Consider the following 21,053-nt stretch of genomic DNA (forward strand, 5'->3'; position numbering starts at 1 on the left):
TACATACATACATACATACATACATACATACATACATACATACATACATACATACATACATACATACATACATACATACATACATACATACATACATACATACATACATACATACATACATACATACATACATACATACATACATACATACATACTACATACATCATACTCTCTCTCTCTCTCTCTCTCTCTCTCTCTCTCTCTCTCTCTCTCTCTCTCTATATATATATATATATATCTCTCTCTCTATATTTATATATATATATATATATATAAATAAATATATATACAGGTAAATACATGTATCTAAATCAAATCAAATCAAATTTTATTTGTCACATACACATGGTTAGCAGATGTTAATGCGAGTGTAGCGAAATGCTTGTGCTTCTAGTTCCGACAATGCAGTGATACATACATACATACATACATACATACATACATACATACATACATACATACATACATACATACATACATACATACATACATACATACATACATACATACATACATACATACATACATACATACATACATACATACATACATACATACATACATACATACATACATACATACATACTCTCTCTCTCTCTCTCTCTCTCTCTCTCTCTCTCTCTCTCTCTCTATATATATCTCTATATCTATATATATATATATATATATATATATATATATATAAATATATATACAGGTAAATACATGTATCTAAATCAAATCAAATCAAATTTTATTTGTCACATACACATGGTTAGCAGATGTTAATGCGAGTGTAGCGAAATGCTTGTGCTTCTAGTTCCGACAATGCAGTGATAACCAACAAGTAATCTAACTAACAATTCCAAAACTACTGTCTTATACACAGTGTAAGGGGATAAGGAATATGTACATAAGGATATATGAATGAGTGATGGTACAGAGCAGCATACAGTAGATGGTATCGAGTACAGTATATACATATGAGATGAGTATGTAGACAAAGTAAACAAAGTGGCATAGTTAAAGTGGCTAGTGATACATGTATTACATAAGGATGCAGTCGATGATGTAGAGTACAGTATATACATATGCATATGAGATGAATAATGTAGGGTAAGTAACATTATATAAGGTAGCATTGTTTAAAGTGGCTAGTGATATATTTACATAATTTCCCATCAATTCCCATTATTAAAGTGGCTGGAGTTGGGTCAGTGTCAATGACAGTGTGTTGGCAGCAGCCACTCAATGTTAGTGGTGGCTGTTTAACAGTCTGATGGCCTTGAGATAGAAGCTGTTTTTCAGTCTCTCGGTCCCAGCTTTGATGCACCTGTACTGACCTCACCTTCTGGATGATAGCGGGGTGAACAGGCAGTGGTTCGGGTGGTTGATGTCCTTGATGATCTTTATGGCCTTCCTGTAACATCGGGTGGTGTAGGTGTTCTGGAGGGCAGGTAGTTTGCCCCCGGTGATGCGTTGTGCAGACCTCACTACCCTCTGGAGAGCCTTACGGTTGAGGGCGGAGCAGTTGCCGTACCAGGCGGTGATACAGCCCGCCATGATGCTCTCGATTGTGCATCTGTAGAAGTTTGTGAGTACTTTTGGTGACAAGCCGAATTTCTTCAGCCTCCTGAGGTTGAAGAGGCGCTGCTGCGCCTTCTTCACGACGCTGTCAGTGTGAGTGGACCAATTCAGTTTGTCTGTGATGTGTATGCCGAGGAACTTAAAACTTGCTACCCTCTCCACTACTGTTCCATCGATGTGGATAGGGGGGTGTTCCCTCTGCTGTTTCCTGAAGTCCACAATCATCTCCTTAGTTTTGTTGACGTTGAGTGTGAGGTTATTTTCCTGACACCACACTCCGAGGGCCCTCACCTCCTCCCTGTAGGCCGTCTCGTCGTTGTTGGTAATCAAGCCTACCACTGTTGTGTCGTCCGCAAACTTGATGATTGAGTTGGAGGCGTGCATGGCCACGCAGTCGTGGGTGAACAGGGAGTACAGGAGAGGGCTCAGAACGCACCCTTGTGGGGCCCCCGTGTTGAGGTTCAGCGGGGAGGAGATGTTGTTGCCTACCCTCACCACCTGGGGGCGGCCCGTCAGGAAGTCCAGTACCCAGTTGCACAGGGCGGGGTCGAGACCCAGGGTCTCGAGCTTGAAGTCTATTGGGGGGATGCGACACCGTTCGTCCCTGTGAAATTCCATCATGTTGTGTTTTGTCTCAGGCGCTGCTCCAGAATCTCCCATAAGCGTTCAATTGGGTTGAGATCTGGTAACTGACACACACACACACACACACACACACACACACACACACACACACACACACACACACACACACACACACACACACACACACACACACACACACACACACACACACACACACACACACACACACACACACACACACACACACACACACAAACTTTAAACCCCCTCATTCTTCTTTGAGACCCCTCTTTCAATGTCACTGAGATCTCTTCTTCTAGCCATGGTGGCAAGAATAATGGGCAACTGGACATTTTATACATGACACTAAGCCTGATGGGATATAAATTGTTTAATTAACTCAAGAACCACACAAGTTGGAAGCCATGCTTTCAATAGACTTTGTATCCTGTCACGCCCTGATCTGTTTTACTTGTCTTTGTGCTTGTCTCCACAGCCCTCCAGGCGTCGCCCATCTTCGCCATTATACCCAGTGTACTTATACCTGTGTTTTCTGTTTGTCTGTTGCCAGTTTGTCTTGTTTGTCAAGCTTACCAGCGTTCGTCCTGTCAGCTCCTGTCTTTTCCCAGCCTCTCTTTTTCTCATCCTTCTGGTTTTGACCTTTGCCTGTTCTGACCCTGTACCCGCCGGCCTGACCCTGCCTGTCGTCCTGTACCTTTGCTCCATCTCTGGATTACCGACCTCTGCCTGACCTGACCCTGAGCCTTCCTGCCATCCTGTACCTTGTCCTCTGCTCTGGATTACAATAAACATTGTTACTTCACACAGTCTGCACTTGGGTCTTACCTTGATTCCTGATAGTATCCCTCATTTACTCAAGTGTTTCTTTTATTTTGGCAGTTACCTGTACACACTATTTTCTGTTTGTAATTACTGAATGTTACACTGTACTTATTGCAGTAACCCTAACACTTACCCCAACCCAATTGGTCATTGGAAATGAAAATACTTGCTAAACTGTACTTAAAGGAACAGTTATTGTAATAAGACCACTGTGGAGTGTTTCACAGGGAATACAGTGATTTTTATTTATGCAAGCAGATTTTGATCCTACATGCCAGAAAAGCCACTTCAACTGTTAGCACACGTATGTACAGAACAGATTCAATTAAGACAATGTTACTATGTAACATTTAGAACGAACGACTGGGTCGCGTCCACAGATACAGAACAAAAAAAACTGAGCGACTGGGTCGCGTCTCTAGTAACCCTAGATTTGTGTCGGGACTATATATTGTGGAAGGATGAAATAGTATGAATAAATTAATGCAAATATATTTTTTAAGTAAAATATGTCAAACATAAGGTGAATATGTTTGGTAACCCGTTATATAAAAGTGATAATGTCCTCAAAGCCGGTGTTTGGAGGATATTCTGGGACGGTTTGCCGACTTCGTCTCGGGCCTAACAACACCCGTGCCAATACATCCTCTGATAACACCGGCTAAAAGACAGGAGCTGACAGGACAAATGCTGGTCAGCTTGACAAACAAGACGAACTGGCAACAAACAAACAGAAAACACAGCTATATCCTCTGATAACACCACCAGTAAAACCGGCTTCGAGGGCATTATCACATAAGTAAGCATTCTTTGTGAAAGTACAAAAGACTAATACGAGGAGAAAGCTGAAAACATTGTCAGGTCATTTACTGAATAAGCAACGTTGGTACAATAGTCAGTTCAAGACATGGTTGAAAGCTCATCACAAACTAAATAGACACAACTCAAACACTACCGTCTAATATCAGTAGCATAATGCTGTTACCATTGGGGGGTTTAGTACTGCACATGTAAACAAAAGGTTGACCCAGCAAGACAGGCAAAGTGTTAAACAAAATTGTCCATGCCACAAAAAAACATCTAAATTCACAGTTTTTACCTAACAGTACAGTTATCCAACTCTGAGTTGAACACCAATGCGCTTACACCTAGAGAGAGCACAGAAATGTCCAAATAAGTGCACAAAACTAGCTCTTAGAAATACTGACAAAACAAATATTGCCAGGCAATGAAATGGTAGGCCACCTTCGGAGTCCTATGGTATAATAATGTGTAAGCAATACAATCCAACTTTTACTGTCATAAATAAAATAACTTACTGTGACACACTTTTCTTAATACTTTTTTTTGCGTCAATATTTTTGAAAGACTGAGGGATTCATAGTGAATTAAACCACGGAAACTTATTTTTACTCTCTTATCAATTGTCCTGAATTTGAAGTGCTTAACATATAGGACCAAAGTATGCATTTATATCTCAATATATGCAGTGCAGAAATCTGCAAAAAACTTTCATACTTGTATTTATTAAGTTAAACTTTAAGAAATGAAAATGGGGTCATGAGAACATGTGTCCGTGTGCTTGTGTGGCATCTGATTGAAGACGATGGAATCATTCACAGTCCTTAGATACATATCTTTAAATTGGCAAGATGCCTCATATTGTAATAAAATAATCCATTGTTTATCATATTGGCAACTAATTTCTTCTTTGATAATGACCTAAGTGTTTCCTGTTTAACAGGCTTCCTGCTGGACACACACTGGCTAAATCAATGTTGTTTCCACGTCATTTCAATGAAATTACATTGAACCAATGTGGAATAGACGTTTAATTGACATCTGTGCCCAGTGGTTTGGCACATCTAGTAAATCATGTTTTTGTATAATTATAATTTGGTAATGCTATTGTGTAACCGCAGGTAGAAAAAAAAGCTTTTCACTTCAAAGTTATTATTTAGATCCCTGGCAGTACGGGTATTTAAAGGCTTCAGAAGCTTTAAAAGTTCCCCTGTGTGATTGAAAATATTGTAGTCTTCAACACCGATCACCCATCCATGTACATAGTGCTTTAAAATGAGATCTGTACAGACACACAAATATGAGAAATGTGCTTGAAACCCTTTAAGCCCTCACTGACCACCTAAAAAATGAATATAAATCAATTATAAAAGGAGGGAAATGTGACACTTGATAAAACTACAAACTCATAAAAATCCAAAGAAATTCTCCAAAGTAAAAAAGTAAATGAAAAATACTTCTGCTAGATACTTCCAATTCGACTACGTACTGAACTACCAACTACTATAAAAGCCATAATAATACAGGTAATACTAATAATCATCATCATAATCATAATACAGTCCATAAGAGAGGTAATAGGGCTCATCATCTGAAATGCCGTTTGGAGGGGTTGTGAGGGTTCCCTGGACCACTTTGTCATATGACGCACCAGTGACATCAGCGGTGGCGAGGACCCCGGGCGCCACCCACCCCCCTCTTTAAAGGGGATGGTGGAGATGGAGGGGCAGGGTGGCAGGGCCAGGCGTCACGCTGGCCTTATGTGTAGGCGTTGAGACGCTCCTTGGAGCGGGTGGAGTGGATGTCGTGGAGCTCCTGCTCCTCCTTGGACTTGGTGTCCTCGTACTTCTGCATCCTGCACGCGTCCTTCACGTAGGCCCAGTTGGCTGACAGCACCATCAGGTAGTGGATCTAACAGAGATGAGTCACCCACAAGTTCAGCCGGGGAGAAAAATCAAACACACCACAAATGTTTGGTCTTTCACTTTTCCACTGACATCCATCAGGGAAAGATGAATGCCTGTCAGGAAATGGAAGAAAGTGTACCATATTTATATATTGTATTATCACTACAGATTTCATGAAACTGTCTTAATGGAGAACATAGAAAGAGGAATTAGAATATTAGTACGTTAATAGGATCTCTATGGATTTTCACATCATGACATCATCAGCAGAAATTTAAAGTGCTATGATTGTGACCCACAGCTTTAATTAAACCTGGAAAATGAGTCAAATTAAGTATTCTACGGCTGAAAAACAATGTCTCAAATTTCGATTTAGTTATTTTTCAATTCACAATGGTGTATTTCACTGATACGCCAGCAGGCGGCAGTACAGTAGAAGCAGTCGGTAGTACCCAGGGTTTCAATGGCAGAAAAGGCTCATGGAGACGCACAGCCATTGTGAATGTATTTTGCTTGAATGACTGTGGTTGTTACTTTGCCACACCTTTCACACTGAATCAGATCAACATAAGAAGCTAATAGACTTGAATCTACACAAAGACCAAATTTCTGGTATCTTAAGGATTCCAACATAAGCTGCAGTCTCAGCTGCGAGGACTTGGAATAGTGAAAACACTGCATCCATTCTGTTTAACATCTCATCTCGTATTTGATGTTGATAATTAATCATTTGTTTTAGTAATCAGTTAAATAATCAGATCAAATGGAAGGACCATGCATTTCTTACTGCATTAACACATTTTCAGTTCAGCATGAGATAGAAGTCAGACATGCATTGATTCTTTTTTTAACATTGTAGTGTCCTTTTTGTTACTGCCACCCTTCTGTTGGTGGGTGTCTGTTGCGTACCACCACCGTTTCCTAGCCATTTGTTTTGTTAAAATGGGAGGCAATGTCTCACTGAGATTTGCACCATCATCTTTGACTAACGATGACCACATTCTCTTTCTTAGAAAATTACCGAGAGATGTTTTCAACAAGCTCCGGGCCTTTCTTCTCCCAGTTTCCATGACAACGCCGTGAAATGCCTAGCATCTCTGAGCCAAAGAAAAACCTTGTCTCTCCACTGCGCCAAAATACTGCCTCCCCAGCCATTCCCATAGACTTGCAGCAAAACAGAGATTTCAGCTACAGAAATCAACTGAGCCCATTAAAACACAACATTTGATTTATATCCGTTACCACTTGTATTTGACCTACTACTGTCATTTTCAAAATGGCCACGTCAAATCAGAACCTTGTATTACAATTTGTTTGCCTATGGACTAGTTAAATAAAACGAGTGCAGGGGAAAAATCACTGACATGTCTGATTCCTATTTTGTCATATGAGGAACATACAGCGACCTGCACAGATCTCAGCCGTTCGTATACAGATCACATGGTCCATATATCCATGGCCCTCAAATGGATATAAATCAAAGCTGTGATATCAGCTATATCAACAGAGATAGAAAAGTAATCGGTTTTTGTGTCTCACCATAGCAATGACAGCAGCTCCAGCACCAGCCAGGGAACAAACGAACAGGTGGAATGTCATGTCCAGCTGTATCAAAGACAAAGGAAAGGAAAACATGAGTCAGGCTTCCCCATAAAAACCCTAGTGAACCTGTACAAGACCCACACACATTTTATTATATGCATTATTTAAAACCTTCATGGATGTTGCACGTAAATGTTCATTTTGCAAAAGCCTTTGAACTTTGAAACTTTGAAAGCAAGTATCACATCATTTATGAAACATATGTTATTCACATTTGATGTATTTGTAGTTAAGTTATTTGTATCACCTACCTCATTTGATTCACACATTTTGTAAAACTTGTCAGATCCAGTACATACAGTCTTCCCCTCCCCAATTGGCACAATACCTGAAAAGAGAGGAGAACATTTCATTAGGCCATTCCGACATTTTCATAGTAGTTTTGATTTATCTCAGAATAGCTATACCACAGATGTCTATGCAACATTCATGGGTAATATGTTTGAAACTACCCACAGAGAAGCAGTAAACCCAACTACTGTATATCATGAATCCTTACCATACTGGCGCAGGTCCAGGCACAGAGTGACTCCCTCCAGGATGGTGGCGTTTTGGCAAATGGTCCAGATGTTGAAGTAGATGAAGACGGGGAGGGAGGTGAACGCAGTCACCCCGAGCCAAGCCAGCATGAAGATGTACGTCAGCATGATGAACTAAGACATAGGATAGCGGAGACTAAGTAGATTCCAGATTCCAGGTATACCTCACGTCAAGTGAATTAGGAATAACATTAAGAGCCGTTAGTATTTCCCATCAGGATTTATTGTGACTGAGTCTATATCAGTGTTTCCCAAATGTCTCCTCACATACCCCACATTCCACTTTTTGACCTATTCCAGTACTAGGACACTTAATTCCACTTAAACGTGATTTTTTTTTTGCAGGTATAGAAAGTGGAATGGATGGGGGTACTCGGAGAGAGGCCTAAATTCTGCCCTTTTACACAGCATAGTCACATTCTATATCCAATAATGTAATTGATGGCACTGCCATTTTAAAAGCTACTTTGTCCCTTAGGGCCATTGCATTTACACACAGGTCGTTCATAGAAAATGTTACAAGCTACTCTTGAAGATCACTAAGCCTCATCATGCAGTGATTAATGACCCCTTACCCAAGCACTGACGCAACGTCCACAGGTGGTGATCTTGAAGTCTCCATAAAGGTCCTTGATGGCTCCGCTGGTAAAGAAGCCCTCCACCATCAACAGAATGCCGTAGACAAAGAATGCCGAGGCGATGCCATAGATCACATACTTAATGATGTCAATCCTAGAAAAAAAAGAGAAAAGTATGTGGAAACAACTGTAATGTACAGTTATTCCGTTGTTGTTTCATTGTTATTGTGCATTAAAAACACATTTCTACATCCTCTGTAACTCTGTCTGGTCAAACTTATCAAGTTACATTGAATAGTGTATTTACACAGTAACTATACAAGTGACTAATTTCAAACCCATTTTAAATCGAGACAGTGTTCTTTCACCAGGATACAATGTTGGTCTTATCGAGCCCATCTGTAATGCAGGTTCTTCTAAAGTACAGAGAGCTACTAGGTATAGGGGTAACTTTCAGGTGATACACAACAGTGTATCTTGAATATTTCCAGTTTAGGTCATTGGTGTGTAGCCTGCTCACATGGTGAACACGTCAAGGGAATCCACAGGTCCTCTGACCACCTCAAAGTAGTTCTGCAGTATGGTGACGGTCCCAGAGAGGGCCTCGTGCCCGCAGCCGCAGAACAGCGCCACCCCGGCGTACAACAGGATGGTAGCGATAAGTGACGGGTACGGGATGCCACCCAGGCATTTGATGCAGCACTCCAGGCATCCTGAGCACACAGAGAGAAGAGAGACAGAGAAGGTCAGACTTCATGAAAGACAGGAGGGAATGTTCACTATATACAGTAAATCACAGGACAACAGAGGGAGAAACACTGTATTGAGAGTACTGGTTGAGATTGCTGGAAGATATCTTGAGAGGAATCAATCAGACTAAGCTGTGGTCAGTACAAGGCCTTTATATCAACACCACAACCACTAAAATTATGTTGTTGCATGAGGTGCATAGCAATCCTAGTAGTAGGTACCATAATCAACATGGTAACTGTTTCTAAAAATGGATATTATGTGATTGCGTGGCACACTTCATAGGGTTTTGACACAGCAGCCTTCACCTAAGAACAATATGGTACCGTATGGTATTTCACATACAGTGGTCATCCTCTACACACTGGTGGTTAAATGCAGTGAGAGAGTGACTCCCCTCTTTGCTACAGATATTCTAGTATGAGGAATGAGGTGAACCCAACTTTAACCCTACAGAGGTTTAACCCACCCAGCAGAGCCCTGGTGTGGTTGACCCTTTCAGCCTGAGCCCTCGGTGAACTCTGACCCATAGGCGTCCCGGGCATCCACTCTGTCTGGCCACACATCGGACAGGGATCAGGGTGAATAATAACATGTTACGAGAAGTGTGTGTGTGTATGTCTGTCTGTGTGAGTGTGTGAGACTGTGCCTCAGTCTAAGTGTCTGTGGGCGGGATGTCCGGGTGTATTTGACTGGATTGGTGTGTTCCTACAAAATGCTGTGACCATATTATAACAGCATCACAATCCCATGGATGTGTTACTGTATGTTAGGGTTTGTGTATGTGTTTGAGGGAAGCAGTCTGGAGAGTGAGTTCATCCTTCAGCCTAACGGATGCTATGCCAACATACTCTAAAAATGCATGTCATTCATGCACAACTTTGTTTCAGACTAATGTCATTTGCATTCCAATTTCATTAGTGAACCCCACTCTTTTTCATGGCCAGATATGAGCTGTTATTGTGTCAAATAGTATTTCCTCTCCTCCTAGTGCACTCTGAAATATGCTCCCCAAATCAATGCGCAGCACTAATGAAATGCACAAATGTAATTTCACGCTCATACGACTGGAGAATTTCCTCCAGTGCCTCTACATCACCATTAGAACCATTGATTAATTCTTCCCCATTCAATCTCCGCTCATGTTCCTCATTCAAAAGAAAAGTCTGAAAAACCGAGCTGACTCTATTTTACTTGTAATTCTCAGAGATACCAATCAATGACATCTCCCTCATCGCAGCCAAGCAGTCATCTATTTGCCATCTCCTCTATCACGCCACGTGTTTATTTTCCGTTGCACTGCATTGCGAAAGCAATAGCCCTCTTCCTCCTCCCTCCTCCACGCTCTGCATCTGTTTCTATACAGATTGTGACTGGAATAGCAAGTAAGCTAGCCATCTACCTCCGCCTCAGCCTGCTAGGTTGGGGATCCTTTATTGAAAGAACACATGAATTTCACATGTGATCTTAAGTTACGTTAATGTGATAACGTGACAACACATAAAGCAACATAACATGAAACGATACATTTGAAAAAATCTGATTACGTGAAGTGTTCCAAAAACACATTTTCACAAAATCATGTGATTTTCCACATGTGAAGTCATGTGTTTTCCTCATCCTAGCCTATCTCCAGATGTAATCCACCGCCAGTGTCATCACGTCATCAAGCCCGATTCCCATCGTTTCCCAGCTATGATATTTCTTGTAAAGAATTATGTGGAAATTGAGCAAGTTGAGGTGACTAAACTGCTTGGAGCAACCCTGGATTGTAAACTGTCATGGTCAAAACATGTTGATACAACAGTAGCTAAGATGGGAAGAAGTCTGTCCATAACAAAGCACTGCTCTGTCTTTTTAACAACACTATCAACAAGTCAGATCCTACAGGCCCTAGTTTTGTCAAACCTGGACAACTGTTCAGTCGTGTAGTTAGGTGCCACAAAGAGGGACCTCGAAAAATACAATTGGGTCAGAACAGGGCAGCATGGCTGGCCCTTAAATGTAAACAGAGAGCTAACATTAATAATATGCATGTACATCTCTCATGGCTCAAAGTGGAGGAGAGATTGACTACATCTCTACTTGTTTTTGCAAGAAGTGCTGACATGCTGAATGCACAGATGTGCCTGTTTAAACTACTAGCACACAGCTTGGACACCCACACATACCCCACAAGACATGGCACTAAATGTGTCTTCTCAATTCCCAAGTCAAGAACAGACTATGGAAGGCGCACAGTACTACATAGAGCCATGGCTACATGGAACTCTATATATATATATATATATTTTACCTTTATTTAACCAGGTAGGCCAGTTGAGAACAAGTTCTAATTTACAACAGTGACCTGGCCAAGATAAAGCAAAGCAGTGTGACACAAACAACACAGAGTTACACATGGGATAAACAAAATCTATATACAGTGTGTGCAAATGTAGTAAGATTAGGGAGGGAATAAATAGGCCATAGTGGCGAAATAATTACAATTTAGCAATTAACATTTGAGTGATAGATGTGCAGAAGATGAATGTGCAAGTAGAGATACTGGTATGCAAAGGAGAAAAAGATAAATATAACAATATGGGGATGAGGTAGTTGGGTGGGCTATTTACAGATGGGCTGTGTACAGGTGCAATGATTGGTAAACTGCTCTGACAGATGATGCTTAAAGTTAGTGATGGAGATATAAGACTCCAGCTTCAGTGATTTTTGCAATTCGTTCCAGTCATTGGCAGCCGAGAACAGGAAGGAAAGGCGGCCAAATAAGGAGTTGGCTTTGGGGATGACCAGTGAAATATACCTGCTGGAGCACGTGCTACGGATGGGTGCTGCTATGTGACTGGGACTGGGACTGGGACTGGGAGACTAGCCAGGATCGAGGAAAATATGAACGAAGCAAAGTACAGGAAGATCCTTGATGAAAACCTGCACTAGAGCACTCTGAGCGCTCAGGACCTCAGACTGGGGGTGAAGGTTCACCTTCCAACAGGACAAAGACCCTAAGCACACAGCCAAGACAACGCAGGAGTGGCTTCGGGACAAGTCTCCAAATGTCTTTGAGTGGCCCAGAGCCTGAGCCCGGATTTGAACCTGATCAAACATCTCTGGAAAGACCTGAAAAAAGCTGTGCAATAACGCTCCCCATCCAACCTGACAGAGCATGAGAAGATCTGTAGAGAAGAATGGGAAAAAGCTGGAGGACAGATAGTTTCCGTCCTTCTCTGGGTACATTGACTCTCATGGTTCTCATCCCATTCCATAAACTTACACAGTAATTTTGACAACTTTTGGAGGACGTCCTCCAACCTATCAGAACTCATGCAGAATGAACTGACATGTTGTCCACCCAATCAAAGGATCAGAGAATGAATCTAGTACTGAAAGCATAAGCTACAGCTAGCTAGCACTGCAGTACATAACATGTGGTGAGTAGTTGACTCAAAGAGAGAGAAAGACAATAGTTGAACAGCTTTGAACAATTTCATGTAAAAAATGAAGGAGAAGCCAGAGAGCGAGCGAGAGAGCGAGCGAGAGAGAGAGATAGCTATATTTCCTTGTATTTTTATCACTTTCACTTACTTAGCTAGCAAATGCAGCTAGATTGTTTAGCCTACTCAAACAAAGAGGGGTCGTATTGTTACGTACGTCGTCGGAATGAGACCAAAGCGCAGCGTGGAAAGTGTTCATGATAATTTAATAATGAAACACCGACAAAACAATAAAAGATAAACAAACGTAAAGTTCTGCAGGGTTAGACAGCTACTGTGCAAAAACAAGATCCCACAAACTAGGGTGGAAAACAGGCTGCCTAAGTATGATTCCCAATCAGAGTCAATGATAGACAGATGCCTCTGATTGAGAACCCTACCCGGACAACAAAGAAATAGAAAACTAGAATGCCCACCCAAATCACACCCTGACCTAACCAAATAGAGAAATAAAAAGGCTCTCTAAGGTCAGGGCGTGACACGTATGTTAGCTAGTTGGCTATGGCTGTCCAACACCGGAACTCTTCCAAGTCAAGGTAACTTTAGATTTTATTAATTTATTGCCACCTTGGCCCACAAGTGTAACTACTAAACTGCTTGCTGACTGTACACTGCACTGCATGATTGTAGCTGGTTCTATTAGCTATGTTGACTATGACGTTAGCTAATATGATGACAATGATGTAGGCTGTGTGTAGAGTTTAGCGGTTATTTTCGTCTGGTCACAGACAGATGATGTGTTGTGCACTGACATCCACAAGCGAAGGGAAAAGGTGAGAAGAGGATAACGCGTAGATGCAAGAAGGAATTATACAACAAGCAAAGTGATCATGCTGTTTGTATGTGGCTACTATGAAAGTGAACTGTGTTTGCGTGTGATCAGAGGTGTATTCACATTCCATCGATTCTGTTGAAAAACTTTTCTTAAACGGAAACAAACGGAACAAAACAGGGATAAACATACTTGAATTTGTCCAGTAGAAACTCTCATTAGTAACTGTTGAACTAATGATAACACCCCAGATCAGCTAGATGCAGGCAAGAGTGTGCAAGGCGGTATTGAATGCGTTACTATCTGTAACGTTGAATTATCAAGACCTGTGCACCTATGTTATTAACTTTCATTCATAGGCCCCATGATGGGTATAGGGAAAATGGGAGTATCATGTGGTAATCTAGACCTGTCGATGTTACATTGAGCTGAGTGAATGGAATATGAAGGACAGTCATCCAATATGCTGTAATAGAAATAAGGCCATGCTGATTCAAAAAATGATCATCCTCCCTCATCTTAAACTGCACCGACCGCCACTGGTGTGTTTTGAAAATGTTTTGTGGACTTCATGGATCACTATAAAAAAGTTTTGGGGATAAATTGAAATATTTGACAATATTAGAATTGTTAAAAACTCACATGGTTCTTCATTGCAAGGGCATTGGGCGGTAGTACTGGTGGCCATATTGCCATGTAATGCAATACATATGAAGTCTTAAGGATTCATTGGGAACCAGGTGTGGTTATAATCATACATTTGCATGGCACTATTGGTTTTCTAACAAGTTCAACAATTCTCCACTGGAAAACAACAGCTACTTCTCCCATCATAAGTCTAATTACCAGCCTTTTCACAGACTTACATTGAACTTGAGATTCGTGACTCAATCTGTTGGCGCCATGCTAGTGAAAATGACAACTAGTGTGAATTGACTGAAAGAGCCACTGGATGCTTGATCCATAATTTAGCACCAGCAGCACAGTAACAGCACAGCGCCAGCCACTTCCATCCATTATTCATGGCAGCTGCTTTACTGTTACATTACCTGGGATGAGAAAGTTGCCTGTTTAATGAGCTGCCACTGGGGTTCCAATTGATCATGTTCACAGTGGAATAAGGTTGAGTGTGTTGTAGAACTTATTGGGTATCAACTGGCCCAGTGTCAGTTTAGGTATATGTTGTGAAAGGGACCATTCACTCTCTCTAGCAATGTATTTAACAACAAGACCAGTTTTTCTAGCCTGGGCACTAATCTGTTTGTGACATCATGACTAAGATGACAAGGAGCTGTCATGATAGCACAAACAGATCTGAGACTAGGCTACAGTTGTTCTTGGAGACAAGCATAACAGAAAAGTTAAATGAACTGTTGTTTTTACAGATTGGCATTAGTAAAGCATTCCTCCAAAAGTAGCTAATGGTCAACAATGACATAGTCTATTATATTTATCTCATGATGACCACACGTTGTTCTTGAACTTTATTCATATGAAACCTTCAAAATAGGGGGCCATTAAATATTACTGGAAATCACTACAGTATGTGAAAACATGGCTACATGTGGATTATCTCTAAACTGACAATAATGGCTGAATCAAGAGACAGTCTCCAGCTCCACCTTCAATTGTACTCCATACAAACAGCCCCTCTTCAAAAAGTAAAGTCTGTAATTCGGCTCTGACCCCAAACATGTCTCTCCAGTCCAATCAACAGAAGGCGTCTCTCTCTCTCTCTCTAACACAAAGAGAAAGGACAGGCCCCTCCCATGCCCCCTCCCCACTACCACGGTCATCACTCTCCCATCTGTCAGCGTCATGTCCGACAGGCAAAAGGGATACACACACACACACACACACACACACACACACACACACACACACACACACACACACACACACACACACACACACACACACACACACACACACACACACACACACACACACACACACACACACACACACACACACACACACACACACACACACACACACACACACACACAATGGCTCATTAAAAGGTTGAGGTTGCCATCATGTAATGGTCACCTCTTAGAAAACATTGATAATGCATCTTGAAGACAACAGCACTCCTAAGGATCATTCAGAAAAGAATCCATATAGTATCAGCCGCACAAACACAAGATGTATAGTGGCATTAGTTTCATTAAAACAGGGAAGGGGGGAGCGAGAGACGGAGAAGGGGTGGAGGGAAGCAGAGGGAGAGATTGAGAGAGAAGGAGATTCAAAGAGAAAAAGCGAATTAGTTTCTGGTTAGAATAGCTTGTGGTGTACACAAGGCACATTTTCACATTTAATAATGTTCATTTGATCTGGTGGCCTGGAGACGTCCATGGGAGGCGGAGTACGGGAAAATAAGCCTACACTAAGCAGTGGGGATGTTTCAGTCTGTGAATGTCGGAAGAGTACGTGTTTCAGCGTTCGCTTTCCCATTTGTTATGCTGCATCTTGACACACATGTCCAGTTTATGGGGTAAATAGTATACTTTTATTTGATCAATGGGTTGTGTTACCCCTTCTCGCGCACTTGCAAATTGTATCTTTTATTACATGACATTGAATATATATGACAGACATGGAAAACATGTATTATGGCTTCCCTACTTGAATTCATGTTTTTTGTAATAATCTTGGATAGATTCCAAGAATTCCAATTCCAGTTTCTAGAATGAACGTTTTCCTGACCAAGAGGGACGGTTGTTTTGTCATGTTAACTGGATGCAAAGGCCACTCTAGTGAATTATAAGATCTCTATGGTATGGACACTATCATAATGCAATACACCTCAGGCTATGGGACGATTGTGAATCCAATTTGGTTGATTTTGGTTGCTAAAAATGCTTAGCCTCTTCCATTTGACAGCCAAAATAGATCTGTAACACTAGTAGCAATATAACAGAAGATCAAAGGTATTTTGTAACCCTTTGTTAACGGTGAAACTAAATGTGATGCAAACTATTTGGGGGTATTTATTGTTATTTTGAGTATTTCCAAAGCAGCTCTGAGAGGTATAAAATGCACAGTTTTAAATTTGCATGTACAGTCATGTTGTGTCTGAAAACCATACAGTGTCATGTTCTGTACAGTAGGTGCATTCCATTCAAACTATTTTTGCCCCCTGGCTAGTCCATGGTGCCCCTAATGCCAGGACAGGGCTACAGACGATCTACAGAGCTCTGGTCCACACATAACAGATGTCCTCATAGGAGGTGACAGTGGGTCAGTTACTGGAGGAATGGCCCAGAGAAAGAGCACTTACATCTGCTTGTCCTCTTAAATATGTCATGGACTCGGGGTTCTCTGAGGTGGGGGGGTCAGTTTGTGACCAGTCACCCCAAAATGACAGTGAGGTCACATACTGTAGATGATAATATAACAACTAGATAAAAGCATAACCGTTTGATGCTGCTCGTCCCTGAGAGTTGCTCAGATGTATATATAATGCATGGTTAAAGCTAGGTGGCCTGACAACTTTAAAGATCAACGACTTCAGCTCAGACTAAAAATAATACCATAGGAGCAGTGTTACCATACAAGTTATTTAAAAAGAATGTTTTACATAATCTCCACAAATACACGGAAATGAAAACTGAAATGAATTTGTCATCTAAGGTAACATACAAAACACATTGAACATTAAATATAAGCAATATAAAGCCATTTGAGAGGCCCTCACGGCGGAGGCCCAAAGTCATTCATTGGCCTAACTCCCAGGAGGGTGTTAAATCTCCCTTTTCATGTGCTCTTAAACCAGCCTTTCAGCTCAGTAGATTTACAGTGGTCATGTGAATAATTGTCTCAACCAAGCGACAAGTGACAAGAGACTTAGAACCCTTAATATATCAGTAAGGTGTAATCTATAACTTGGTAATACTTTACATTAATGGAAGTACTGTTTATGACGGGTTGTGGTTTTATAAGTAGTTTATAGATCATCATTAGATAATATGTAGTTTATGAATCATTATTAAATAGTTATCATTTTGGTCGTTGCCAAATAATAGGTTTATTTATGGCTGCACTGAGGATTTTGTTACTGTTATTAAAAGATGAATAACATAAATCACATTACCTCACAAAATGCGGAAGACACATTTCAGATGAATGCATTCAGTTGTACAACTATGTATCCACTTTCCCTTTCCCTTTCTGCGAAGGTAATACTGTAAGAGCATGCCCAAGTCCCTCTCAACATGGCTACTCTAGCTTTGTAAAGTGAAATGTATTTTCCTTGTGTCAATAATTGAAATGTCAGGAAAATTTGGGGGCAATTTGATGTTTGTTTGAGGTTGATGCCTTTTCTGTTTAGGGGTGGTTTTAAGGCTAAGGTTTGCATGGAGGAACCAAATGCCAAATATTAACAGAGAACCAAAATTCCATTATTTGCTAGTGGGCAAGACACACTGCACATACTGTAGCAGGCCTAGAAGCATGTAGGCCAACCTACTACATGGCATTTACACTATGAATGCATTCAGACTTCATAATTGGAAACAGGAGGGTCAAATCATCTTGTTTCAAGCACTAGACTTTTAAGTGTCCCTAGCTGAACTTCAGTAGCCTGGTCCCAGGCCTGTTTGTGCTGTATCCGACTCCTATAATCATTGTTATGGTTTAGCATGTTGTAGAACCATAAGAGTTTGCTAAACAGCACAAACAGTTCAGGGACCAGGCAACTGAAGTTCATCAGTCAGTGTGTTGATTCAGAGAGGAGGCACTAAAGAAGAAGAGTGTTATTGTGGAGCAGCACTTAGCCAAGCTGCTTTAGCACCCTGTTTCATTTATAACTTTACAAATTTGATAGAGAAGAGATGTGCCAGTTAGCCACCTTTGGGCCAGTGGGGCCGCAGCGCTAGAAGTGTAAAGAGTGCTCGGCTAAGCATTATAGAAAGACTAACAAGGCCTTCACCCAAATGAATGGGCATGGTGTACTCGAGACACGCATGCACAGTCTGGGTGCTAGTCTCGTTCAGTATCGTGAACATTGATGGAGATGGCCAACTGTATGATGTGACAGATTGGGCTTCCAGGATAAAGAATTCACACAGAGAGAGCGAGTACAATACCCATCAGTCTCTATTTTGGAGACTGATTGGTATTCAATCAAAACTGCTGTCAAGAAGTTTCCGGTAGTCATCCCACAGGTTGGAGACATCTTAGTGCCAAAGAATCATGGATCATAGTGTGAAAACAGAATTCCTGATCCAATATTATATTGCAGCCACCAATGGTTATAACACCTTACCAGACAATAAAGGCCTATCACTTTGTAGTACATGCAATTATTCAGCTGTCCCCATAGCAGAACCCTTTTTGGTTCCAGGTTAAAAAAAAACGTTTTGGTTCCAGGTAGAATACTTTTGGGTTCCATGTAGAACCCGCTGTGGAAAGGGTTTTACATGGAACCAAAAATTGTTCTACTTGGAACCAAAAGGGTTCTACCTTGAATCAACAAGGGTTCTTCAAGGGCTTCTCCTATGGGGACAGCAGAAAAAACATTATTTTTTTAACGAGTGACCATCCATGACACTCACACAAACACGCAAACACGCACACAGACACTGTGTAAACTGTGTGTCCAGGATACCAAAATGTCATCTGCAGGAACAGAACAGAGAGCAGAGTGGCTGCAGGGATAATGACCAGACTTGGCCAGTGCCATGGCAACTCATGCCTGTGAAGCACTGGTTTTCAGGAAGGAGGGAAGAAAAGAAGCACAGACATACGAAGTCCTGTCACATGCACAGAACCTGGGAAGAAGGGGGAAAGGAAGGAAGGAAGGAGGAGGAGGAGGAGGAGGAGGAGGAGGAGGAGGAGGTGAGGGGGAGAAATACACCTCAGAGTGGAGAGAACGACAGCATTTTTATTAATCCAGTGAGCATTTAATTGAATATGGAAGAAGGCTCATTCAAAACAACTGCTTGTAAACATCAATGTATCATCATGTATTTATAGACTGCTATTTTCGCCTCAAGCCTACACTTCTTCAACACTGGCGAAGGGGTACATTTGCATTTTAAATGGCAACCCCTTTGCACAATGCAAACAACATACCCTGCATGCATATGCACTAGAAAGGAATCTTCACATGCGTCAAAAAAATGTCTGCTGAAAGCATGAAAGCGCTTTGATTTGAATACAAAAGCTGGACATGCATATGGTCGGAATACAATGGTTTTATTAACGAAAGCGGACTGGCTCGATGTCTCTTGTCTTCGATGTTCCGCTGATCCATTTCGACAGGCATGGGAGAGCCTTACCGAGACACCCGTGAACAAAGACAATCCTCCCTGTGCTTTCACAGTCAACGCTCACAGAGGCAGGTCACACCCCTCTGACTGTTTCGACAGCAGACAACACCCACACCACACACACACACTTTAGTCAAGCAGACAATCAATGGACAAAGGAACAACCCAAACAGATGCTTTTTTATACCCAGATTATTAACCAAATATTTTCTCAAACCTTTCTGCATAAGTACTTCACTGACAATAGACAAATACATTAGGGGAGGATTTCACTCAAATGGAATCTCAATCCATCCACCTGAATATAAAATACACCTCTCTTTCCTTACCTTTCTGAGTCTGCCCCTCGTCCATATCTTCTTCCATCTGGGCTATTCTAGATGTAGAGCAACTGATGTGACAAAAGCTCAGAACTCTATTTCTGTGTATGTTGTCGGCTGAGGGATAGTCCACAGAAGTCTCTCTCTTTCTCTCTCTCTCTCTCTCCCTCTCTACTCTGTGTTCAGACCTCTTGTCAGCAGAGATTTAATTCAAGTAGTCGTGCCGTTGATTTATGAGAGAGATCAGTGCGTCTTCACAGCGCTGTCCATCGCGAGCCGCTCTGGCAAGTGCTGAAAACCTGGTCTCAACAGTGCAGAATACAGGGGGGGGTGAGGGAAAAGAGTGGTCTCAGTATGCAGGAATAAGTATGTTTGCAGGAAGGCGCAGGTGGTCAGAAAACAGAAAGCATAGAGAGGCAATGATAGAAACATAGGCTCAGCCTTGAAAACATACCCTTACCCTGAGACCAGGAGGAGGGGTGTTTCTTTAGAGGTGTCGAACACTCTCCCACCAAGCCCAACCAGATAACCCCTTTTTTTCAGAGAGAATGGGTAAGCCTGTCAGCCCTCTTGGCTATGTTCTGCTGCATGAAGTGAAATTTCTCCTTATCTGAAAAAATATATATTTCAGAAATCCAAAAGGGAATTCTCATAATGATATTAATCATCCAGAAGAATCTATTTGTTTATTACAAGGACTTGTCATGGGACCCTTATCATATATACTGAACAAAAATATAAACGCAACATGCAACAATTTCAACAATTTTACTGAGTTACAGTTCATACAAGGAAATCAGTCAATTGAAATTAATTAATTATGCCCTAATCTATGGATTTCACATGACTGGGCAGGGGCACAGCCATGGGTGAGCCTGGGAGGGCACACTTCTTTATGCATTTGTGTTTTACTCACCTGTAAGAAAACCTGTCCCTTTAAGAGTGACTGACGATGTCACAGCAAGCAGGAGCTCAAAGTTTGAATTAGTCTCACTCCCAAGTTTAGCTCGCCACCTGTGGCTGT

The 21,053-nt window shown here is 41.5% G+C and overlaps 1 protein-coding gene across 1 annotated transcript; it reads right to left on the reverse strand.

Annotated features, from left to right (window-relative positions):
* Nucleotides 1–3,208: 3,208 nt before the first annotated feature.
* Nucleotides 3,209–20,487, reverse strand: gpm6aa (glycoprotein M6Aa). The gene is made up of 7 exons (XM_046295703.1): nt 20,039–20,487; nt 8,942–9,134; nt 8,419–8,575; nt 7,804–7,957; nt 7,556–7,632; nt 7,242–7,307; nt 3,209–5,706 (listed from the first exon to the last, which is right to left on the reverse strand). The coding sequence occupies exons 1-7, from the start codon at nt 20,073–20,075 to the stop codon at nt 5,554–5,556; spliced, it is 837 nt and encodes a 278-aa protein (XP_046151659.1). The 5' UTR covers nt 20,076–20,487; the 3' UTR covers nt 3,209–5,553.
* Between the last annotated feature and the right edge of the window lie 566 nt (nt 20,488–21,053).

The sequence above is a fragment of the Oncorhynchus gorbuscha genome, linkage group LG13 (assembly GCF_021184085.1).
Source record: "Oncorhynchus gorbuscha isolate QuinsamMale2020 ecotype Even-year linkage group LG13, OgorEven_v1.0, whole genome shotgun sequence".
NCBI classification, from domain to species: Eukaryota; Metazoa; Chordata; class Actinopteri; order Salmoniformes; family Salmonidae; genus Oncorhynchus; species Oncorhynchus gorbuscha.